The sequence below is a fragment of the Paramormyrops kingsleyae genome, chromosome 7, assembly GCF_048594095.1.
Source record: "Paramormyrops kingsleyae isolate MSU_618 chromosome 7, PKINGS_0.4, whole genome shotgun sequence".
NCBI lineage: Eukaryota > Metazoa > Chordata > Actinopteri > Osteoglossiformes > Mormyridae > Paramormyrops > Paramormyrops kingsleyae.
The window spans coordinates 24,229,000-24,254,559 of record NC_132803.1 but is presented as its reverse complement, the minus strand read 5'-3'; the positions used below and the strand labels follow the sequence as shown (position 1 = coordinate 24,254,559).

The 25,560-nt window shown below is 47.2% G+C and overlaps 1 protein-coding gene across 3 annotated transcripts in view; it reads right to left on the bottom strand.

The window, feature by feature from the left end:
- Positions 1–4,290: 4,290 nt before the first annotated feature.
- Positions 4,291–25,560, bottom strand: part of sh2d3ca (SH2 domain containing 3Ca) — a 42,254-nt gene continuing 20,984 nt past the window's right edge. For all 3 annotated transcript variants that reach the window (XM_023831817.2, XM_023831819.2, XM_023831818.2), the window contains 9 exons: positions 16,152–16,280; positions 12,340–12,767; positions 10,683–10,807; positions 10,023–10,510; positions 8,504–8,619; positions 7,434–7,605; positions 7,236–7,347; positions 6,915–7,121; positions 4,291–6,366 (listed from right to left, as the gene is read on the bottom strand). In XM_023831817.2, coding sequence (XP_023687585.2) covers positions 6,191–6,366; positions 6,915–7,121; positions 7,236–7,347; positions 7,434–7,605; positions 8,504–8,619; positions 10,023–10,510; positions 10,683–10,807; positions 12,340–12,767; positions 16,152–16,280 — 1,953 coding nt within the window. In that variant the 3' untranslated portion in view covers positions 4,291–6,190. The remainder of the gene's footprint in view (positions 6,367–6,914; positions 7,122–7,235; positions 7,348–7,433; positions 7,606–8,503; positions 8,620–10,022; positions 10,511–10,682; positions 10,808–12,339; positions 12,768–16,151; positions 16,281–25,560) is intronic.

The window sequence follows — 25,560 nt, the reverse complement described above, 5'->3', positions numbered from 1 at the left end:
AAGTCAGTGATATTGCCCATCCCTAATAAGTCTTGGCAGAGGTTATGTGGTTGTATTGAGATGTGTCATGCAGGGTCTGTCATCAAGAGGCAGACGGGTGTTGAAACTGGAATATGTGGAAAATTAAAAAAAACAAAACAACCAAAGATGTGGTGACACATGTACTGTTAGAGTCAGAGGGACTTCTCAGTCTCATTACCGCTGGATGGACTTTCGGCAGACGCAGTCGCACAAAGCATTTAGGAAGTGGAGCTGTGTCGTCATTGACTTAAGGATGTCTGGACAAATCCCCGGACATGAATCGCCGTTGTACCCTTGAGGAAAGTACTTAAATGGCCTTGGAAGATATCCTGCTGTAGCGCTGAGTCTGTATGGGGCATATGGCATATGGGTAAACAGTGTAAGGAGATCAGTGTGTTTGCCAGCTTCATTCAGACTGTCTGAGAGGCGAGATGGGAGAAAAAACAAAGCAGGCGGAGCAGTTCACCCAGACGCCGCTGCAGCGCAGACATAAGCGCTTAGGCGAGTGCAGAACAAGCACATAGAAAGACATCGCTGTTTGTAGTGTGAATTAAAAGAATACGGCAGTTGCTTTGTAGAAAAACAACTGCTTGGCAAATTAATATGTATGTAGATAAACGGATTTAGTTAGTAAATAACCCATTTGGAATCGGGAATCGTTCGCCGGCTTAATGAGATTGATGGTGATTAAGAGCTGGAATGGGGGTTTTTTGCAGGGTAACAGTTGACCCATATCCCAGCAGAGTGCATTGGACTGGGGATGGTAGTAATGACAGATTGAGGCTGGCAGGGTACAGCTGTGTTCATGCAAATGCAATCGAGTCCGTGTGGTGCTGACTTAGCTGCTGGAGGAGGACATGGCAGATAGTCAGCTGCGGGGGTGTTTGATGGGGGAAGCCCAAGTGACAATGCTGAATGCGGCACGTTACACATCACTAGGGAACCATTTGTACTCACACAGCTATGCTGGACACCCGCCTCACTTCCTCTCTGTGCTCTTTTCTCATAGACCATCTTGTGCTGGTTGTTTAGTTCCTTTAAGAATCCAAGGCCTTGATCTGATTCATTGTAACTTTCTTTAAGGTAGTTCTGCCACCTGCTGGGCCGTTCCAGCACTGCAGTCATGGTACAGCACTACTAGGAAGACGTCTTCAGTAGTATCTGACACAGTACAGGGTAGTGATGAACATGGAGCTTTTGCTGGGGAGCTCAGGGGTGCAAAGATGAGGACCCCCCCTCCCCAGAGGCACACACTCACATACACAATCACACCCTAAGGGTTGCGGGTTCGAATCCTGTCCTGGGCTGTGCGTGTCTGGAATCTGCATGATATTCTGTTCTCTTAAACTCAACTCAACATTTTTGTCGTTATAGTTGAACTGAACTGACTTCCTGTGTGTGCCTGGCTTTCCATCCACAGCTGGTGAGTCAGTGCCCATATGTTCCCCGTAGAGTCTGAGTGTTTGCTCTGTGATCGGTTGGTCTCCCACCCAGGGTGATTCCTGCCCAGGCCTGCCATGCATAATTCCTGGGCACAGGGACAGCATTACTTCTGGAGCTTCTCCTGGGGCTGCTCTATCATTTTCATCACAGTACAGCAAAGTGCCGTTCATTCTTCACGAAGGCTGCTAGATCCCCTGCCCGCCATGTAAGCGACGGTGGCATAAATCCATTCTGTAAATGACCACCAGGCGGGGATGTTGACCTGGGCATTTTTAACACCCCTGCCTCCCACACGATCCTCGCGAAGTTTCTGAATATGCACCGTCTGAGATGGGCCTACATTCCTGTATTGCCTTGTTAGTGCTGCTCAGTGCATTAGATCACTGACAGCTTCAGCGTTTGCGCCCCCCACACTCTTGCACCCTCGTTCTTTTCACTTCCATGCTGCAGAGAGGGATGTATTCATCTCAGAGGTGTGTTGTCACTGCTGGAAGACCTTGTGTTCACATTTGATGCCTTAAGACAGGGGTGCCCAACTCCAGTCCTGGAGGGCCGGAGCCCTGTGTAGCTTAGTTCTTTCCCTGTTCCACCATAAATGATTCAGCTCTAGAGCTGTGTGGTAATTAGCACAAGGAGTTGAATCAGGTGTGTTAAATGAGGGGAAACTCAAAACTGTGCAGGGCTCTGGCCCTCCAGGACTGGTTGGGCACCCCTGCCTTAAGATAATGATACACAAGGCAACCGTTTGAGCAATGTTGCTGGGCAACAGCCAACCAGGTGAGACAAAGGGCATCATTGCCCAGTAACATTGCTCAAAAAGTTGCCCTGTGTATCGTCACCCTTAACAAAATGGAGGTTTTACCCCTTTAAATTTCTTCCTGCCCCCAGCTAGGAAACAGCTCAGAGGTTTCTGATGGAATATATTTATTTATTTGTGCCCCGTGTACAACGTGCTTATCTAAAACAATAAAAGAATTCAACATTTTCAAAGCATAAAATCTGTCTGCTGCCGTCTTGCCTTCACAAATTGCTCATTTTAAAGGAGTAATTAAACTCAATATTAATGGCAGCATAAATATTAATGATAATGCTAATATGACAGTCTGCCCTGATTTCTCTTCTTCATATAAGAAACCACATAAAATTTCAGTCTCGACTGAATAATGAGAATTTAATTAGTTTCTGATCATATGTTCATATATGGGAACATGTCTGGAGTCCCTGTAATAATTAGCCGGTGAATTACATACCGAATCCCCCTTAAGGCACGCTAAATAATGCACGTCTCTCAACCACTCTGCCAGTTCCCATGAAAAGGAAACAGCATTTAATGGTGGCTGACTTACAGAAATTTACAACCGCAAACAAATCCATCTCCCATTTCTGTCTCTTGTATTTGTCCTCTAAGGACTATAAAAAGTAGCATGTTCAGTAATGTTTAACATCGAATTTCACTGTTAGTGATGAGCAGAATGGTTATTATAACACACAATAACTAGCAGTCAGGGGAGTAGGAACGGGGGTGTACCCCCCAAAATTTAATTTGACTTCATTTATCCCTATAAATAGACTTTTTCCTTTGAATTATTCAGTTGTGCCCCCCCAATATAAAACTCTCCTGTCCCTTTGCTCGCAGTTTCACTGACACTGATGAGAAAGTCTCTGTGTGTTTCTTATAATTCTTATAATTATAACTTTGTATTTCATTATGCATAGACTGCTTTGTGTGTTTTAGCTTGGTGGGGAGCACCACTGCCTCATGGCTGCATGGTGGGGGGTTTAAATTCCACCTCTGCTCTGTGTGTGTGGACTTTGCGTGTCTTTGTGGTGTGCTTTCCTCTGACAGTCCAAAGATGTGTAGATAGGCTTATTTGCACAGAGAGTGCATGTGTGTGTCCTGTGATGGACTGGAGCGCATGCGTGTGTCCTGTGATGGACTGGAGCGCAAGCGTGTGTCCTGTGATGGACTGGAGCGCATGCGTGTGTCCTGTGATGGACTGGAGCGCAAGCGTGTGTCCTGTGATGGACTGGAGCGCATGCGTGTGTCCTGTGATGGACTGGAGCGCATGCGTGTGTCCTGTGATGGACTGGAGCGCAAGCGTGTGTCCTGTGATGGACTGGAGCGCAAGCGTGTGTCCTGTGATGGACTGGAGCGCATGCGTGTGTCCTGTGATGGACTGGAGCGCAAGCGTGTGTCCTGTGATGGACTGGAGCGCAAGCGTGTGTCCTGTGATGGACTGGAGCGCATGCGTGTGTCCTGTGATGGACTGGAGCGCAAGCGTGTGTCCTGTGATGGACTGGAGCGCATGCGTGTGTCCTGTGATGGACTGGAGCGCATGCGTGTGTCCTGTGATGGACTGGAGCGCATGCGTGTGTCCTGTGATGGACTAGCATCCCATCCTAGGTGTAACCTAGTCATGTGTCCTCTGCTGTCTGGGATAGAGTACAGCCCCCCTCCAGGACAAGCAGTTGGAAGTCGGCTAGCTAAAGTATTAATATATATGCTATGTATTTCTACAATGCGACAAATATCTCTAATGACAGGGTCTGTTTTCTGCAGTACTTAATATAACTTTTGTTGATGATAAGTTGCTCAGCAGATGGTCGTGTTTATGATCAGTCAGTATTAATAATTAAGACTTGAAGTACAATGCAGTGCGAGCTTTAAGCTGAGTTATGCCACAAACCACACTGCTAAAGCTAGACCTCTCATGTCTGGGGACATGCAGTGTAACAGGAATTAAAAACACTGCTAAACTAGTGTATGTAACCCGACTGACAAAGCTGTAAACACACACATATGCAGTATTAACCACCAAGGCCTACTGACACAAGCAAACAATGTTTTATTTCTTGAAAAAGAAACACAGTTGAAAAAAATATGACATATGTAGGAAATTATTTAAGAATGATTATTTACAACAGGAAGTAAATGCTTGGGATTCTGTGCAACCCAGTGCAGGTGTCGAGTGACCGAGGGGGAAAATGACATGCGCGGGACACTTGTGACATCTTGGCCAACACCCCCGTGACACCTGGCAACTCCTGGCAACCTCCCAGCAGCGGCTGGGGGATTCGGTCCTGCATCTCTCCACACTGGCAACCCCAGCTGAAGTGGTGGTCCATTTTTAGTTAATCTCCAAGTGGATATATCATATTCTGTTTGAGCCAAATCAAAATTCATTGGCACACATGAATAGAAAATGAGTTCATGTTTTGAAACCCACATGGAAAGGATGAGAACTTAGCGGGGGTGGAACGCAGAGGAAGGAGGGTGTGGCTTTGTGTGCAGACTCCACTCCTTCCATCTAGATCTCATCCCACCCCAACACACTCCATCCTTTGTTCCATAAAGATCCCCTGTTAGACCAGCTTCTGATATGAACACCTCTGTTCTATCACTGTGTATGATGTGTACACAGATGACTACTAAGAACCCAGGGAGTTCGACTGCAATGAAACTGAGAGGGAAAAAATAAATCCAATCAATTAGAGCAACTCATTCCCCAAGGTTGTCTGTGGACTCCCACGAATCCCTGTCGTATATTTCAGTTGTGCAAGAATCACATTCACATTGGCTTATAACTTGGACAAAACTGCACAAGTAAGATGTGTCATGTCGGCAATGCCTGTCAAGGTCACGTAGGGGAATGCAGAGTGGAATGGAATTGAATGGAGTGGAGTGGAATGGAGTGGAGTGGAATGGAATGGAGTGGAATGTCCACACAGGCTTTGGAAAAACACACACACACCATTATAATAGGCTGAATGGATCATAATAAACTGTACAGTCATTTACAGGCAGGGCAAAAGAAGGTTTTTGAAGGAACTCAAGGGGACACAAGACATTTTCGGGGGGGGGGGGGGGTGCGGGGATCCTGAGACAGGAGAACAGTATTTGTTTTGTGCAAGTTTCGGAGTTGGGTCACGTGGGGTAAACATACTACTAGAACTAAGCTGGAGGAAGAGCAGAGAGAGCTGTTCAGAGCAGAGTTTCTGAATGCTAATAAGATCCAGCTCCATACAGCAAACACAGAACCCTGAACCGTGTGAAATGGTAATCAGAAAAGCCCAAGAGACGCAGAGTAAGTTTGGCAACATACATTCAAAGTTTCTGAGGTCTGTCAGCGTGTGTCTGCATGTGTAAGGTAAGGGCTATATCTGGAACAGCAACCGGCAAGCCGTACCACAGCGGGGGGCAAATGCAGCCCATGCAAGCTTGCAACAGAGCAGTGCTCTTTCTCTGAGGGAACGCCGCGCTGATCCTGCATAAACTGCGTTCCACCTGCTTCTGACAGGCCTGGATTCAGAAGCAAATGAAATGGCGACACTGCATTTTTTTCCCCCCCCCGACGAGCACAGGAATGGCGAGATGCTTTGAGAGCTCTGACGAGAGTACGCACAGCCCCGATGTGTTCTGGAGACAGGCGGATGAAACTCGAACACGTTTACAGTATTTACAGGAATTCTTGCCTCTGCACAGCGGGTGAAGGTCCTCCCTTTTCCCTCTCACTTGAATGCTGATCTTTCAGACAGATAAACGTTGTTCCTAAAGGAGACTTTGACTTATTCTGCTTCATTTAGGGATACAAAACCGAAGTTGCTTCTTTTTGCCACAAGTCGATATTGTCTTTGGGCTCCCCATCTCAGACACTGGACCCATCCAGGGGCACACCAGTGAGGGGGGAGAAGCTCTGTTCTGCCACATGAAGGCGCTGTATTGCCACTATAGTTCACTGTGTTTCACTGGTGGTTCCAACTTGTTGGACAGGGCCGTCAAGACCTTGTCGAACTTGTCGTAGCGCTCGGCCTGGCTACCTTCAGCTCCCCGGCTGCCCCAGAGCAGCCTCATCTGGAACTCTGTGCAGAAGACCTCCAGCAAGTCTTCTCTCTCTTGGAAACCTGCAGGAGCAGAGGGTTTGGCTCAGGGTGAAAAATGTCTTACATGAAATAAATATGTTCCAGGAGGTGCAGACCATGTGGGTTTGGCATTCAGCTCCAATGCATTAATCGGTGGTTAAATATGGAATCTGAAATGCAGTTCATCATCCATAGCACTTATCCAGCCCTGGCTCATGGCAATCAATAACTTGGCGTAGCTAATTATTAATGGAAAAGAATGAAGCAAAAATCTACATGGAGGTGACCTTCCAGCAAATTCCCTTCATGTGAGATTTCAATCAGTCCACAACACATACTTTAATGTCAGCCCATATTTGTGAGCTCATATTTATCAAAAAGGCAATATCCTCTGCAGCAGTGCTTGCCAATCCGGTCCTTGGGAACCACAGACAGTCCATGTTTTTGCTCCCTCCATGCTCCCTGCCAGACAGTCCACATTTTTGCTTCCAGGAACTGGGAGGGAGCAAAAATGTAGACTGTCTGCAGGCCCCTGAGGACTGGATTGGCAAACACTGCTTTACAGGAATGGACACGGGAAACCCTTCTACCTTGCAGCTTGGTCTCCGCATTGGTGCAATAGATCCCCCCATGGTGCGCGATGGTACGTGCCGCCTCCAGGTGACTCATCACCACGTCGACTCCCGTTTCCGTGCTCTCCCATGGCTCCGCCCCCTCGATAACCACCATCCCCTTCTCCAGGAGGGACAGCAGAGGGATGATGTGAGGAAAGGAGGTGCTGGAGAGGGCACAGCTCTCTGGGATGGATCAAACCAAAGAAGGAGTCAAGGGAGGCACTCAGATGCAATCACAGCTTCAGCGTAACTTTGCGTGATTTTGGTGGGAGAACCTGGCGGCCAGCGGCACCGCACCTTTGCCGTCGTTCATGTTCTTCATGAAAGGCTTCAGCTTCTTCTCGTACAGAATGGCGCCCTCTGTGTGCCTCTGCCGTAATGCCGACCAGGTCTGCTGCAGCCGCGAGATCTGAGAGGGAGCGGAAGACGGAAGCTCAGCCGCCAGGGGCCTTGACTTCCCGGGCCGGACAGAAGGTCCCTTGCCCCATGACCCACCTGTGGCAGTTCCAGTGCCCGCATCACTGCGGCGAAGCCGAACATGTTGCCCAGGCCACTCTTGAGCTCGGCGGCAAGCTGGATGGTCTTGTGCAGGAGACTGGCCCGCTCTTCCGTGCTGCCTGTGCATCCCAGCAGGTCCACCGCCACCATGATGGACATGGTGTAAAACCTGGAAGGCGAGTGAGGCCGGCTCTGCGTTACACTAGGGGGCGCTGTCGTCCCAGTCCCTCACCTGCTCTTATTTCATCATGAATAAGGAATAAGCTGAATGAAATATATACACTGACCAATCTAGGGGCCATAGGGTATAATTTATGGCAGCTGGCAATGGGCATTTAGGGAAGCGTGTGGAAATGCCCCAGAGAGAGTAATCATCATTGTGGAGCATTACGCTGTGGTGTGTTACCTTGTGGTGAGTTACACTGTGGTGTGTTATGCCACCATGCTTTACACTCTGATAAGTTACGCTGCAGTGTGTTACACTGTGGTGTGTTACACTGTGATGCATTACACTGTAGTGTGTTATGCTGTGGTGCGTTATGCCACCATGCTTTACGCTGTGGTATGTTACGTTGTGGTGTGTTACACACTATGGTGTGTTACACTGCAATGTGTTTTATGCTGTTGTGTGTTACTCTGTGGTGCATTACACTCTGCCGTGTTATATTATGGTGTGTTACCCTTTGGTGCATTATTCTGTGATGCACTACGCTGTAGTTTGTTACCCTGTGATGTGTTACATTGTGGTCTGTTATGCTGCAGTGTGTTACATAGGCATACATTACGCTGTGGTGCATTATGAATGCGGTGCATTATCCTGTGGTGTGTTACGGTGCAGTGCATTATGCTGCAGTGTGTTACATTGCCATGCATTACGCTGTGGTGCATTATGAATGCGGTGCATTATCCTGTGGTGTGTTACGGTGCAGTGCATTATGCTCGAGTGCATTATGCTGCAGTGCGTTCCACTGTGACATGATACCATGCAGTTTGACATGCTGTGGTGCGTTACCCTGTGGTACATTATGCTGCAGTGCGTTACCATAGCAACCGCCCTGCCCTCTCACCTTTCCAGCAGGTCGAGGCGGAGTTGGTGTCCATGCGGAAGAGTCAGCAGCTCCAGTCCGGAGCCTACCCCCATCATCTTCTGCATCTCCTTGGTAACACCTAGTATCCTAGCAACCTGCAGACCACACAGGGAGATGCTGTTTTTCTCCATGCTAAACTGCAATGGGCACTTAATTGGCTATTAATTTGCTGCCCATGGAATCATTTATTTTTTGCCATAAATAGAGCGTCATCATGCACTGCTCGATATTCCCACCTTTGAGCCCAGTCCCGTTTGGGTGCTAATTAGTGTGGACGCGTCACGCCACACGCTGACGGTAATGAGCTACACGCGCCGTTACGTGGCACCATCCATCAGCTCGGCGCCTTTATGACCTTTCCGGGGACAGACGCGGCTCCGTGGGTCTCCGTTAATAAAAGCACGGCGGGGGGTGTCAGACTCAGTCGGGGGAGGGTAAATATCCATGAGAGCCAAGCGGAGTCTCTCTCGCCGCGACACGGGCTCAGCTGGAGGGGATGCCGCATGGCTGCGCAGATCTGCGCCTCTCTGGCTGCGCAGCAGGAGGGGCTTGCCACATATGCTCAGGCAGGGCCATCCAAAAACACTTACAGAGATCTCCATCGGGGTACTGCTGATGGCTCTGTGTCTTTACTGTCCCCTTCTGACGTGACACGTGGCTACTATACCGGTGAAAAACTGTATACTGATACATACAGGCCTTAGGCTGCCAAAGAAAATGATGCTGAAATGATCTTCATGTTTGTGTAAGACTATGATTTTTTGTCTCATAGAGTGTCAGTTTGGTCTCTTCTGAAGTCACCACATCATTCGCTTGATTTCCAATAAACCAGTATATTTGTTAACTTGACCACTTGCACAGCATGTTTGGCTCATCAGTACATCATAAAATTATCTAACTAATTAAGTGAATTAATTGAGTTAGTGGGAAAGGCGTAGTTTGAAATTCTGGCCTCCCTGACGAAATGTTGGGTCCCCCACCAAATTTCACATATAATTTTACATATACAAGCATCCCTGTGACGTGTTAGACCCCCTGCACCTGCTGGGGTCTCCAGTCCCCTCTGATGTCCCTGGCTGGCAGTGAAATTTAACAGATACATCTAATGGCTGGGTGCCCCTGAGGAGAGGTTTGGGAACCTGTGTTCATCTAGCCGTCCAACCAGATATCAGTGACTTTTTAGAGAACAGAACAAATTCCTGTGACTTTTTTTACAGTTCATTTTCATATATTGTAATGTAAAATTGTGCTTTTTTTCTTAAACCATATACACTTACTGTCCAAATAAACAGCTTCCTTTCACAGCCTACAGCCTTTGTTCAGTACAGTATCTATTTCTAATATATAATTTATCCTGTTCTATTTCTTCCGCTCGCCCGGGAGTGAAGTCAGTCGTGATGATGTCATCTTTTGGAACAGTTAACCTGTCATGACTTCCCGGCATGCCTGCCCGTTCAGGTGGAGGCCCGCCCTACGGGAGTGCGGGGCAGCAGCCTACCGTGCAGTCGGCCTTGGTGATGTGCTTGGCGGCCGTCTTGGCGTCTGCCTCTCCCAGCAACTCCTTCACCCGCTTCAGGATGCCCATCTCCAGTGGCTTGTTCTCGGCGCCCATCAGCGCCGAGTGGTATTTGCTCGGATTGAACGAGGAGACCGTCTCCACCAGGGGCGCCGTGAAGGGCTCGCTCCCGTCCTCCTTGCCGGGGTGCGCGGTCCGGCCCTCTTCCACGCGCAAGCGCTCCACGTAGCTCTTGGGGGGTGGTGCTGGGGAGGGGGACGGGGTGGGGTGGAGCTCGCAGTAGCTGCCGCCCGCCGCGTCGGAGAGGTAGCCGTGGACGGTGGGGGGGTGGTCGCCGGAGGCCGGCTCCTGGAGGGGCGCGTTGGTGCTGGAGGAGGGGCTTAGCTGGGGCTCGCTGGAGCGCCTGAGGACGGGAGATGAAGGCACGACTTCCAGCACCTTAACCCCCATGGTGTTCCTGTGCTTAGTAACTGCAGGGCACAGGGGAGGTACACAGATCACACAGTGCTCACCTGACTTCCTTCATCTTTATTGTTCGTTACTTTCCACTCTATCTCCAAAACTGTGTTGAAATGAGAATACAAAACAGGGCCGATATGAATGAAACGATGATGTATCTTGATGCCTGGATGCATAACTCACCTGAGCTGTATGCTGGAGATAAGGGAGCTTCTCCAACAGGGGAGAGAGGGCAGCGAAACTCCTGGATCTGGTCCATACTAAGGGCACAGTTCCTCATTGCCTCCTTATGGTGGAGTGTGGAAGGGCTAGCAAACATACAGAGAAATAAAGTCGGCTTTGCTCTTCATTCTTGACAATTACATCACAAGGTATCAGGTATGACCCACAACCCTGACCAGGGGAAACAGCTGGAAGGTGGATGAATGGATGGATGGCATTCGGTATGACTGCAGAACATTGCCAGAAAAATGAAAGAAACCTCTTTTGTTTTTTATGAGAAGACAAAGAGATACAACAATGTGACAGACTGGGATCAGCCTAGAGAGCTGCCCTTCATGACCTGTGAAGAACACTGTCAAATGCTGACATTATGTCAGAAAAGCTTGTGTTTCAGCAGATGCATGACTGTGAGTTTGCGGTGACGTTACAAGAAATGTGATTGAAAAACTGTTTTAGCTATTTCACCCCCGCTGTCTACAAGCCCAGAATAACTGATATACTGCCATCTGTCAACAAGATCGCCAACAGGAGCTTGAAAGGCCTTGCTCTTAATACTTCATACATTCTAAATGTTTAGGTGTATTGGTTTCGAGTGTGGATCTCATACGCATGCAAGAGACGCGAAGAGCAGCTAGAGGACATCACGGGTGGATTCATGCTGTCCTAGACTGTGCTCCTGGACACGGTGAAATGTGGGGGGGATCTTTGTGTTCCTCTGAATCGGTGACCTGACCCAGATAGGCCGTGCTAAACTCATCACCGGCCACCTGCTCCCTCAGTCCTCCTGCAGCCCTCTCCGCTCTGCTGTGTCCGCCGGCCGTAACAGCACGAGTGTCGCCAAAGAGAGTCTCGGTCTTATATAGAGCATGAAAAACTGTCTGGGCTCAGATGGGCCAGGAAGCAAAATACTAGCCTACTGGCATCTGAACTCCAGCAGCTGTACCAATAGATTTACCACAGAAATGATAAATATCTACAAATAAATGCCTGTTATTCACATTCAGGCCTACAGATCCCATACTTCAGCAGAAAGTTGCTGCCCATCTGGTAATCCAATAGTGGCTCTGTACAATGTAATATACATTCTCCCTCAGTTGACACTGTTTCCTGTGTTACTAAATCATACGAAACCATATTACATATCAAGGTATGCATGATACCGTTTCATTCCCTATGCATCAGTGTTATATTGTACCACATCCGGTCATCGGCATCCTTCTTGCCTTGGCTATTTCGGGAATGCCTCCGAGCACCGACCTGCTCCGTCTTCATCTGCGATCACTCTGCTGCTCTCTCGCCTATCCCGAATGCTCTTATTCCTGCAGTTCTCTTTGATTTGAATAGCTGTCTTTGTTAGCTTCTCGCTAAATTCTTTGTAGCATTCGCCATGGCTCTTGCGCCGATGCCGACTTGCACTTGTTACTGGTCATTTGTCGGAAGCTCAGTCTAGCTGCACTTACGCCAAGTTGACTCCTTGACAGTTGTATGGCTGTAATGTCCTACCTTGCTTTGGATAAAAGACTTTAAATAAATGTAAATGTAGTGTTTATGTTGACGTACTCTAATACCTGAGACGAAACCTCACTGCACCTGAAACTTCAGACAGTCCTGCACTCACCTGTGAGGTATGATCTTTTCTGTTGTCAAGCCATCTGTCATGGTGACGCTCCGCCTCTTAATGTAGGCCCCTCTCTGGTTGGACGGAGAGTGGGCGGAGCCTTTCCTGCCATTGGCCAGGGCAAAAGTGGCCTCCAGGTAGCGCAGGGGTAGGGTGCGGTTGATGGGGCAGTAGATCTGGGCACTGCTCTGCAGGGACACGGGTCGCCTTTGGCTCATGTAGAAACACACCAGGGCCGGCACCGAGTCGAAGCTCTCCTGCTCCAGCAGGTATTGGACGCGCGACTCGCTGGACTTGATCAGAACCTTGGTGATCTTGAAGTGCAGCGCCTCATGGTTCCAGCGGCAGGTCAGGACGTAGTCTCCCGCATTGGTCAGACAGTCACGGATCAAGAAGTCGCCGTTCCTCAGGACCAGCGTCTCTGACACCTGACAGGAGAAGACGTGGGTCAGGCCAGGAGGCCGAGGGGGGTGGGATGCATCAGGGATGACTCTCCTCAATCATACGGCTCCTCTAAGAACACTAAGGCCGGCCGTTTCATCGATTCCTACGTGCAGTATATGGACACTGAGAGTCTACAAATATTGATTCCGCTTGCAAAGACAGAACAGAACAGAACATACAGACTGCTCTCTTATTTTTGATCACATAATGTTTGCTCATCAACGCCCATTATAACTATAGTGCTCCTGACCTGCATGGCAAGTGACTGTCTATTTAGGCTAAAAAATTGTAGGGTTGATTTTTTATTCCACCAATAGAGGGAGCTAGAACTGCAATTTGGCTGAACAACTGCGTGGGAGCATTTTGCTATGGTAACAAAACAGTGTTTCATAAAAAGGGTCTGTGGGGGGTTGGGGGCGTGGGGGCGGTGTGGCTTTCCTTGTTTACTCCTTTTTGAGTATGAATATATTATGCAAATGTGGAGTAGGATCCCCACAGATGGCAAACCAATACCGAGCCAAACTGGGCCAGGCCCAGACAATCCCCGCCTGTGTTCATTAGTTGTCCGAACCCGTTTTTCCTGTCTGTGCAACATGAAAGGCCCACACACACACACAAATACACATGCATACACACACAGACACACACACACAAACACACACACAAATACAAGCGCGCACACTATGGCCAAATTTCATTTAACTGCATATGTCTATAATACTATAGAGTGCCCATAATACAAAAAAGTCAATGTAAAAACGTGTGTGTGTGTCTTTGTGTGTGTGTATCCATGTGTGTGTTTGTGTGTGTATCCATGTGTGTGTGTGTGTGTGTGTATCCGTGTGTGTGTTTGTGTGTGCATGCCTGTGTGTTTGCATTTTTAGTTTTCTCCATTGCAGTCACAGATTTTTATTAAATTGAGTTTTCCCTTACAGGAAAAAAAACGGATATTCATCACGTTGTGGGGACATTAGGTCCCCATAAGGTAAGGTATACCCGCTCGTGTATGCGTGTGTGTGTGTCCACACCCTGCAATGGACTGGAATCCCTTCCAGGTTCCCCAGCCTTATGCCCTTTGCTGCCTGGGATCTCCCACAGGCTCCCAGTAGCTCTGGATGGAATAAAGGATTGTAAGATGATTGGATGGATGTTAGTTTAATAGCTATTCTTCATTATATTTTGAGAGAAATGAGCTACTCAAGAAAGATTCAGTTATTATTTTAAATACTTGCATTGACCTGACACCCATAAAATAGGTGCTGCCTAATATTTTAGATTTGACAAGGTCACAGAACGCTACATCTGGATATGCTCATGCTGATAGTGTTCAACCAAGAAAAGGATTAAGCTAAAAAAATGCGTCAAACATTTCTGGCCTCGTTGTACCACAAAGAGCTCACAGACACTGATGAATAACATTGAGGGGTCATTTTTTCTTTCATCCCTTTCGATCAGCTGGTACGCGGCTCTTACGCGCAGAACAGCCAGCAGGATTGAGCTGCCTGAAATGATTCATGTGTCGCTCTTGAATCACACGCAAAATGCAAATGTCTTTTCTTTCCCTTTCAACAGTATATCTGGCCATATCTCAGGCAATTCGGAGGCAAACCACGCTTTTCATAGATTAAAAGCCAATTCCCATTAAGCAACTGACGGTAATCAGTGTAGATTTAAGAGAACAAACCAACAATAGTAACAGACTCTTCATATTCTAATACATAACAGAAACACTACGCATAATCTGCCATGCATCTCACCATTTCCATACACCATAACAAAGAGCTTTCTCAGAAGATCCATTTAATCCACACTTAAGTTTATTTAGGCAAGACAATCGGATGATAAATACACTCATAATGTTTATGCTCCAGTTTTTTTGGAATACCTCCTTCTGTGAGGGTTGTTAGTTAGGCAGATACTGTAAGCTGAAGGCAAATCACCGTATTATGATGCGCAAGGATCAGTCACCCTTTATACACTCAGTGAAAAAAAACAGTTAAGCACCCAGAAGTAATGGTCCGATTTGGATGTAATTTGGTACACGTGCAGACCAGTGATGGGTATATAAATGAGGAGCTGACATGTCTAGTCACCAGACACAGAGGATGCCTCCTATGTGCATTAGACAGCATTAGCAGCACTTGAGGGAGTTTGATAGGGGTCACATTGTGGGTTTGCATGGGGCTGGGTGGTCGTATCGTGCAATTGCCTGGCATGTGGAGCATGCAGATGTCACAGTCGCCCGATGTTGGAACCAATGGGCACGTGAGGGCACCCACACAAATTGTGCAGGTTCCAGTCGCCCAAGACAGACCCCACCAAGGGTGGATTGTGATATTATGTGCCAAGCATTACAGAACCTCATGACATATGCGCCTGCCATCTGGACACAGGTATTGGACTCTCTACAACACCCCGTGTCATCCTGCACCGTATCTGGACGACTGGCATCAGCCAGACTATGGGTTCACTGTCCCATGTGTAGGCTGCCATTAACACCAGCACAGAGACGGCTGCGTTTGGTGTGGTGCCGTAACCGGGAGGCATGGACTGATGACGAGTGGCATTGTACCATGTTCAGCGATGAATCTCGGTTCTGCATTACCACGGATGATGTTGTGTGTGTGTATGGTGGCGCTGAGGGAGAGGATCAATCTGCTAGTGGTGAGGAGAGACACACCGGCGTTACTCCTGGTATCATGGTGTCGGGAGCCAAATGGTATTACTTCTGGTCATCTCTGGTAATGATTTGAGGGACCAGATCTTTCCCCAGTCGAACATGTGTGGGATCAGCTCAGACGTCAACTCAGACCCAGTGCCAGTCTGCAGGATCTCAAGGGCCAGTAACAATAGCTGTGGGCCGACATGCCGCAGGAGAGGATACAATGGTTGTAAATTCCTTCCGCACCGTATCGCCACATGCATCCAGGCCCGGGGGGGGTGTAACACCTTACTGGCATGAGACCAGCAATGTGCCCATACTAACAACTCTGTTGTCTGTTTGATCTGATATAATCATTGTGATACAGTCACTTGACCTTTCATCACGTGCAGATTCATTTAATTTCCACCGCTCTGTCTGGGTGCTTCACTTTTTTTTTGGTCACTGAGCGTATTAGTGATTCCCAACCCGGTTCCCGAGGACCCTGGTAGGGAGTTGGGAGGAAGAAAAAATGTGGACTGTCTTGGGGTTTCTGAGGACTGGGATGGGAAACATTGCTTTATATGATGCCTGCTAATATGGAGTGTGTGTGTGCATGGGCGTGCGTGTGCATGGGCGTGCGTGTGCATGGGCGTGCGTGTGCATGGGCGTGCGTGTGCATGGGCGTGCGTGTGCATGGGCGTGTGTGTAAAGAGGTTGCGCCCACCTCTCGTGGGACAGGGCCATGGTACCAGCCATGACTCCGCAGGTCACTGCCGCTCAGCTTCAGCTCCTCCTCCAGCTCCCGCCTCAGCTTCTCAGGTGGAGAGTCCAGCAGATACTTCTCCTTGGAGAACTGAGAGAGAGAGCAGAAATACACCCTGGTGAGCGCCCCCTACAGACTGGCAATGGAAAGTAAACATCAACCCTGACTTTTTAATAGCAAAGTATATACACGATTAATGGCATATTTAATTTGGCAGTGAATCCATCATGGGTGAGATTACCATGCTGTCATCCCTCTTTTCATTGGTCACTTTATTTGTTTATTTTCAGCTGAACCAATGATGGACAATGAAGGTGGGTTTTGAAACTCATTTGTCACAACAGTGCTTGTCACCTCTCATCAGGGGCACCTCAGTTGTTCCATGAATTTGTTAAATTTCACCACTTGCTCACTTAATTATTTAAGTTAGATAAATAACTCAATGTGGACTAGTTAGCCAAACGGCTCCGAAGTATGGTCAAGTCAAAAAATACATTGGTGTTGTGGCCGGTTGCTGCAAACACTGGGGTAATCTTCGGAATGGTTTTAAAGATCATTAAAAATAAATTTTTACTGCCAAAGATTTTTGCAGAGTATTGTACGTTTTTTTTTGAGAAAGCAAAGTCAGACGGTCCCTGGAGCAATTGGGCAGCTTTCTGATCACAACCATGACATCATAACCTGCTGAGCCGCAGAGCCCCGGCTCTGCATAGTTCCTGTATGCATTTCCATCAGAGAGCCAATGTAGCGATGAGCTGACATGTACTTAGTGTCAGGCTGCTCGCATTTGGTCATGTGACCCGGGTAAGTTAACTGTGACAGCGAGAGCCAACAATAACTATACCGGAGAGCAGTCGCGGGATCGGTGAAGTGGAAGACTGCTCCTGAGACAGAGAGCCATTTCTGCCCCCTAGTGTGAGCACCTCTCACTGCGGTTCTATAAATAGTTCCAGTTACTGGATGGTAATCAAACCCAGGCTCCGCTCACGGTGACAGGGCAGGGGCGAAGGCTTCACTATTACACGGATCGATGGCGTGCAGACGCACCATTAGCCGTCTTCGCCCCACCGCTCCTCGCTCTGCCTATTTATGCTCCCCGTGGGCCTATCGGAAAGCTCGCTGCCAGAACCACAGTAGAATGGCAGACTGGCGACAGTTTATGTCTGACAGCGGCGCCGGTGGAGACGGAGAACCCGAGCGACTGTGGATTCCACTTAATTGCCACCCGGCAGGAAGGGTGAGGCCGGTATCTTCAACCAATGACAAGTAGTGACAACCGGCACGGCATGTGGGCCCGCAGGAAGACAGATTAGCTACCCAAACCTCAAAGGATCATCTACAGAGATAAAGACGCTGCTCACAGAGAGCCTCGTCTGATGGCGGGACGCTGGGATACATCCACACCTGCAAGCAGTCAGATTACAGTACTTTTTAAATAGGACATATCAAGTGGAGCTCAGGTCTCATTCTGTCTTCCTAACCGCTACTGTACGTGTAACACAGTTCAAGGCGAGTGAGACAATTGCTTATTCCTGCTTTCCAACGTGGTGACCCAAGAATAGCAGAAACGCCACGTCTGTGATTTACTGTCACCATGACACCTAGCAAACTGCCTCGGCGTTCCTCAGTCAGCCGAGACGCTGGTTTTTATTCCTGCTATATTTTCAACCTGGAAGGCTGTCAACAATGACATTCTCTTGTCAGAAAAGGGAGCAAAATGATGTCCAATAGCTTGTCAAGCCTAAGGAAAAGACTTTCAATTATGATGAAACAAAAAAACAACATAGGAAATAAAAGGAGTATCAGTTGGTGACTCCAAGACCTCATGGGAGTTTCACTTACACAAAAATGTTCTGATGGCAGAAGGAAAAATGATTGGTTCAGAGAGATAACCAATCAGATTGTAGGGGAGGTAGGTCCAACCAGTCAGATGTCTTGATCCTACCTCCTTTATTTTCTTGGACCCACCTAGTGACAGCCTAATGAAAGGATTAAAACTCCTTTCCCAGGGTCACTCAGCACATCTTTCCTTATACTCCAGAAACAACCTAATTGAGATCTGGGCTTCTTTTTGCCCTGCCTGGGGAAAATAGGGTGTGAACCTGCAGTTGCTTCTACTCTAATTCGATCGGATACCACAAGCCCAGCATGGCAGGTGTAAAAACAGAGAGTAAGCAATAAAAACGTACCGGGGTCAAGCACCGAGTTATCGGTTTCCTGTCTCGGAAGGGCCACCCAAGGGCAATTCAGGGGGCATTAATCTTTTGTATCATCTCGTAATTTGGTTTCACGGTGTTGTGTGCACATCACCTCCTTCATAGCCAGTCTTAAGCATGGGAATACATGGCTTAGTTGAATTTGTAAAGATATACATTTGTAGCAATTTCCTTAGAAAGATACCAATACTAAATAGAAGATAAAATAAAGACTGTTAGACATGTGGGAACTTGGATGCTTCGAGGGAGGATTGAGGTCAGGGACAAGCCCCTCTGAAATCGACTGGTGATTATTACAGAGTAAGTTTGCTCTGTCTGGGAGCGATGGTTCAGCTCTCCTGGGTTCACATTTTGTTCATTTGAGTTTGAAAGCCTGTGGTTATTTTTCTGTGTTGCTTTGCTTGCCATTCCATTATCTCCTGGGGGTGCCGATAACCCCCCATCTCCCCCTCACTTTGTCCTACAATTTTGGAGTCCCACAGATTGGTTTACCTCCCCAAAGAGTGTGCTTGTTGCGAGAATGTTTTATTCGAGGTTCCGAAATTTGAAACCCATGGTTGGTTGGAATTAGCCAAGCACTGACCTCTTTCAGTCTAGTACAGCCAAACAGCGGCTTGACAATGCCTGGTAAATCCCACTCCTAGTGGGGCTTAGAAGCTGCCTAATCCTCATCTCTGGGACACTCAGTGTTTGCTGATTTTCATTTCTTGGTGTGGCAATGTTTTAAATTGTTTTGGTTATTTGTGGTCCTTAGAATGAATCTCATGTATAATCTCTAAGCAAATTAATTACAGCTGTTTGCAGCCTTTGACAAACGAGGAAACTGCATGACTGCAAATGATAATTAAGCCTAATTCAGTCATTGTTTTATGACAAAGATTTATCTTCCTGGGTTCCTTATATTGGACACGAATTTGACTGACAGCCAAGGTTTTTAAGACCTATAAATATTGCAAACATTAAGAGAGTAGGTATAACCATTCTTATGTACCAATCAGTGACCAATGTATGTACCAATTCAGCTGAAATCAGTGTATACTGCAGGAACCACCAGCACGATAGGTGGTAACCCGATCCCTACATCACATCAGAGCCTGGAATCCAGTGTCTCGCTTTCCCTGGGAAATGTGCTCTAAGCCTTTATAGTTCGGGCCGGTTATATGTAAAGTGCTTTGTGACAATGACTGTTGTTAAAAGCGCTATATAAATAAAATTGAATTGAATTGAACTGAATACAGTTGACTACTGGAATGCACAGCCTGCAATGTGGATATCTGAAAGTCAAAGGGAGGAGAGAGCATGGAGAAAGAGAGGGAAAGAGGGGGAGAGGGGCTGCCATTCACACACACCAATTCCGGAACCTTGGGAGTGCATCCTTGGGAGATTGCCATGGTAACAGCCCATTGTGACAGAAAAGGCCAGGCAGTCCACAACATACAAGAGAGTCCCCCTAGCTGGGCTAGGCCAGACACAGGCCCGGCCCGGCCGGTCCCCGACAGAGCCCGCTGCAGTCCACGAACTCGCCTCTTTTTCAATCTTGTGCCAGTAGCCAATTTGTTTAACAACACAGGCCTGCAAAAACACCACAGCACATGCGGAGGGGAGGTGCTTGTGTGTCTTAACCGCAGTGAACAGCACCATAAATCAGACAGCAAACCCAACATGCACGCTCAGCCACCAGCGAGAGCCCCCAGTAACATTCTCAGGCTTGGCTGCTACTCTTTGTCTGCGTAAAATTAACATCAGGTGTGTTCCGCCGTCTTGTTAAAACGTCTATTGAAGACGGACATATGGATCATTAGCTGTTTGATTGGACCAAAACTGCCACCTGGGTCTTGCAAGAAAAGAGCCGTTTTGCTTAATGAATGTATCCGCTAGTACAACTGACCAATCCCTGCTTTCCCTTCAAAGGGATTCTCACCAGAAAAGAGGAAAAAATGGTTGGTTTATCAATAAATCTAAATTGCCTTCAGTGAAGAGGCTTGGCAGAAATGCCAGTCATGGACGGCAACGCTAAGTAATTGCTGAAAGGCAATCGGAGATCCGAGTGACGGAGAAGCAGCCGGGAGAGGTACGGAGGGATTGCGCGCAGCACCATGTGCGACACCCTGCCCGTCTGCGTCTGACAGAAGGACAGGATGCTTCGCGGCAGGGATAGCACCCTAACACCTCATGGTCCTGCAGCGACCTACGGCAGGCCCAGGAAATCCACGTGGTGCTGCCTCACCAGGATGCCGAGCTCCCAGCAGCTCTGCACTTCCACGTCCGTGAGCTGTGATCGATGTCACGCGGGATCACGTCAACCGTCCACCTAGCCTGCAAGCGAGCTGTACTATTACGCTCAAAGGCCTCGGAGCAGGTAGGGCCCTCTGCAGAGTCCTGATTGCACTGGCTCTGTCTGTGCACAGTTAGCTATTCGCCTCATTAGCCCCTTAATCAACTTCTCTGGTGTTTAGATGCACAAGCTAATTTGTTGAGAAGAATATTAGGTTTGGCTATTGATTTTTAAGGTTTGCATATGCATTCCTAGAATATAAATAGTCTAAATTTTCTCTTTCCCATATTTTTCTCAAATTTAATAGTTATAATAATATAGATATAGTTATAATTATCCATCAGTTTACAGGGGTGTATACAGGGGGCGGAGCCACAGGGGCAGAAAGCTGATTGGCCCTTGGAGTACCCCTCCCCTATCACTCACTTTTCAAAACAGAACATTGGCTAATGAGAAGATTGGCCCCTCTGTACAAATTATAGCCCCTCTTACATCCAGCACCTTAAAAAATCCTAGAATTGCTCCTGACAGTGAGCTTGGTGCCTGTCCCAGGAAGCAGAGGGAAGGAGGCAGGTTTTATCCAGGAAACAGTGCCAAGCTTATCAAACGACACACAGACACACACACACACACACACACACACGCACATGTAGGGTAAACATATCTTTATGGGGACCGCTCATTCATTTCAATGGGAAAAATGCTAACGCTAACTATGACAACCTTAACCCCTACCCTGCCCTAACCATAACCATAAGTAACCTAACAAAATACAAGAGTTTCTGCATTTTTAGTTTTTTCATAGCAGTCACCGATTTTTATAAAATAGAGTTTTCCCTTATGGGGACCGGTTTGGGTAACGGATATTTATCACGTTATGGGGACATTATGTCCCCATAAGGATAGGTAAACCCGCTCGCACGCACACACACACGCACGCACACACACACAAATGGCATTTTAAAGACATCAGTTCAGCCAAACTTCACTTTTAGCTATAATAGGAAACCAATGGTGAGAATATGCAGAATCCACACACCCACATGCTGTGAGGTCACAGTACCCCCCCCCCCCCCCCCCCAAGCTGCTGTGCCGTCCCTAGAATTACTTTCTTCGTCCTTTTTGCAGTAATCTATGTATTTTAAATCAGACAAAGGAACTGGCCAAAAATGGAATGACCCAACAGTTAATCCGCCCAACCCCCCCCCCCCGCCCAACACCCCCCACTCTGTGTCTGTGGCTTGTTCTGGTTTGCTCAGGGTCCCCGACTCCCCCTGCAGTCCAAGGGCAGAGGTGTCACCCTGCCTCCCACGCTATGTCGCTTGGGAAAAGCCCCCAACCCTCCCCCATCACTCTGTATGGGAAAAGCGGCTGCAAGATGGATGGATGGATGGATGGATGGATGGAAGGAATAAATGTAAGTGACGCTGGTTGAAGAAGCATAGCAGGGTGCCAGAACTGGGTAGAAAATATATGCATAGATGCTGGAAAAGCCATTATAAGGTTATCATTGGTGTTTTATGCTTGGTTTACCTTATTATACAATCTGAGGCTGATTACGTGCGTCTGAAATTGGCACAGAATAGTTCTCACAATTTCTGATTGTATTTATACTGATTCACTTAGAAGAAAAGCAGGTATCTGTCATTTTTCAGCTTTGGCTGATTTATAATTTATTGAGGTAATATTCTGTTGAGATTCCTAACCTCACCCTAACCTACTTAGTAAACCCAACACATACAAAATCATGTAAAAAAAAACACATGGAATCACACGTAACATAGAAATACATGAATATAAAAAAACTTGATTTTAAATTATCCAAGCTGTAAATAAAATACAGCTGCAATAAAAATTGGAAAGTCTACATATGCAAAATCTTGTAGCTTTGTAAGCAAACAAGAATATTTCATAGAGCAAAGCATAAGATTAAAGACTCAAAGATTTAAGGTAAACAGCAACAGCCTAACAAATTTAAGTGCTGAACGTAACAAAACATGAAAAAGAACTTTGACTTTGAAGTAGCTAAATCACAATTACAAACACAGCTACAAAGGTGAGTCATATTGGGATGGATGCCCATTAAGATTATATGTCAGCTTCAGAGCAGGTCTGACTATCAGAAAAAGTGATATACAAGGTTTCAAAGTAACATGAGATAAAGAATAAGCTCCAGAGGGGGCCGAAGGATCAATGTCCAAATTGCAGGTGCGTCGGTCTGCAAAGATATTTTATGTATCGAAGGCAGGGGTTGACTGACTACGCCAAACAAACGGCGTCAGCAAAAGCAAGCCAAAGCTCACTGATACGGAATGACAGACAGAGACCGGACAGCAGCTAAACAGGATGGCCTGAATCAGGACTGAATCAGCACCTCTGTGAGTGACCCAGTTTAAAAAGACCTGCATGCTGTGAGTTTGACTAAAGCTAGAATTCATGGCAAGGATTCCATTCGGAAATGACTTGTATCTGGTCCAATGCACGAAGATGGATAACCTGGTGTAAGAAGCACTAAACCTGCAACCCTGAGCAATGAACGAAGTAATATGTTCTGATGAGTCAGCTCTCACCTTTTTTACAGGGTCTGGAGAGGTTACTTCTGGAGGAAGCCAAAGGATGCCTTCAGCCGTAAGCGTATGGGCACTCACGCCATGGGAGTCACGGGGTCACATGATCGCTGTGCATGGTGGTACGACGGCCAAGGAGTACGAGACCATTTTACAGGACCAGATGGACCTTTGGTGCAAACACTGTTCTTGTACTCCAAGATCATAATGCCTCCATAAACACTGATCAACAAATTCTAGTGTGGTTTCATGACTATGAGAATAAAGCTGAGAGCCTTCCACGGCCTCCCCGGTCATCAGACCTGAGCTTCACTGAAACTTCATGGAAAGTTCTGAGGCATAGAGTGCAAAGAACTGGTGAGATTTCTTCTTGAAGAATGGGACAATATTGCACTACAATAAGTTCTCATATGACAGCATTCCAAGAAGGACTGAAGGTGTGTTGAAGGCACAGCCTGGCTACTCCAGAATAGGTCTTTGATATCATTATACCGTTAGGTGATTCCATTCTTTTGTCCAACGCCTAAAGGTGTCATTCATCACAAATATGCATCACAGCACAGACAAACCCCCACTATTCCCCCACTGCAAAAATTACACTGCAGGCACTGATACAGTTTTGCAGCACTGCAAGAACTATAGTACTAGAGCTAAACCAAATACAAAACTGAACATAAAGGTGCTTAGGAATGGAATTGTTCAGTTGGAAGTGGCTGTGTGGGTGTCACTGTTTGTAGCATTGCTTTGGAGAAGGAGACATTATCAGGGGAACTACAATGAAAGGACGTGAGAAAATCCCGGAATTTGCACCCACAATCCCCCCCCCCCCCCATCCGCCGTCACCGCTGAGCGAGATGAGGACACGCCTGGTCTAATGGATACTGACAGTGGTGTCCGGAAGCCGCTCCTTTGCTCCCATGACTTTCGTTCCCGACGCACACGGCACGCATCTGAAGCGTATGGAAGCCCGGAGGGACACACAGTGCCTTAATAAAAGGCAGCTTGAAGGGTAATCACAGCCAGTTCAGTATTATAGGCAATATATGTAACACTAAATGCCTCACAACTGCGATTTATTTGGGGTAAAATCGCTGCATTATTTCTAAATAATCAGATGCTTCATCAGACAGTTTATAGATACTCGGTAACTTAAATCACACTGCATGTTCCAGTATGTAATCCTGTGCAGTAATGACATAATAATTCTTCACAGAATCAATGAAGTCACACATATAGATACATGGATACCTGAAATACAAATGTTATTATTACAGAGACCACACACACACACACACACACACACACACACACATATGTAGGGTAAACATATCTTTATGGGGACCGCTCATTCATTTCAATGGGAAAAATGCTAACGCTAACTATGACAACCTTAACCCCTACCCTGCCCTAACCATAACCATAAGTAACCTAACAAAATACAAGAGTTTTTGCATTTTTAGTTTTTTCATAGCAGTCACCGATTTTTATAAAATAGAGTTTTCCCTTATGGGGACCAGGAAACCGGTCCCCATAAGGGAAAAAAAAGGATATTTATCACGTTATGGGGACATTGTGTCCCCATAAGGATAGGTAAACCCGCTCACATATGCACACACTCATACACACATCACACAGTCGTCAGCCCCATAACAGTACCCCTATGTACAGCACACATCAGCATCTCTCTCAGCACATTACACACAAAGACTCGAGTGCATTTGGCATTCAGTGAAGCAGAAAGTCTCTAAAATATCAAACTGCTTAAGGATGTAGGTCATCTTTATTCATTACCAAAGACCGCCAGTCTTATGATTAAACATCAATTAAATATGAAGAAGGACAGTTCATACTTTGATAAACTCATCAGTGAACACTTCCTGTCAGAAGTAATCAGCCATCACACAGAAAGGCCCACTATGGGGTTGCTTTATTTCCAACTGACCTGCCCGAAGGGGTGAAACAGGCCATGAATATTGATGGGGGCGGGCAGCCGGGGAGTTGGGGCCACGCCAGGAGAGGGCTTGTGCCCTTGGTCCCCCCACAGGGTGGGCTAGACTGCACCTGGAGGTGCATTGTTATGGTGACCCTTATTATCATTGTAACCTGTCTGCTGGTGTAATGTTCCACACACACACAGCCAGTAGAGGGCGCCAGTGATGAGGTCTGGGGGGAGGGGACGGCCGTGGTTATTGCACTTTCCCCGGAGCTCAGCTGCTCCGCCCCTCCTCCACCAAGCCACCGAGCACCAGATGACAAGATGAGAGGAAAGGACACTCATTCACCGGCTACCAGGTCTCTCCCACCAGCACACT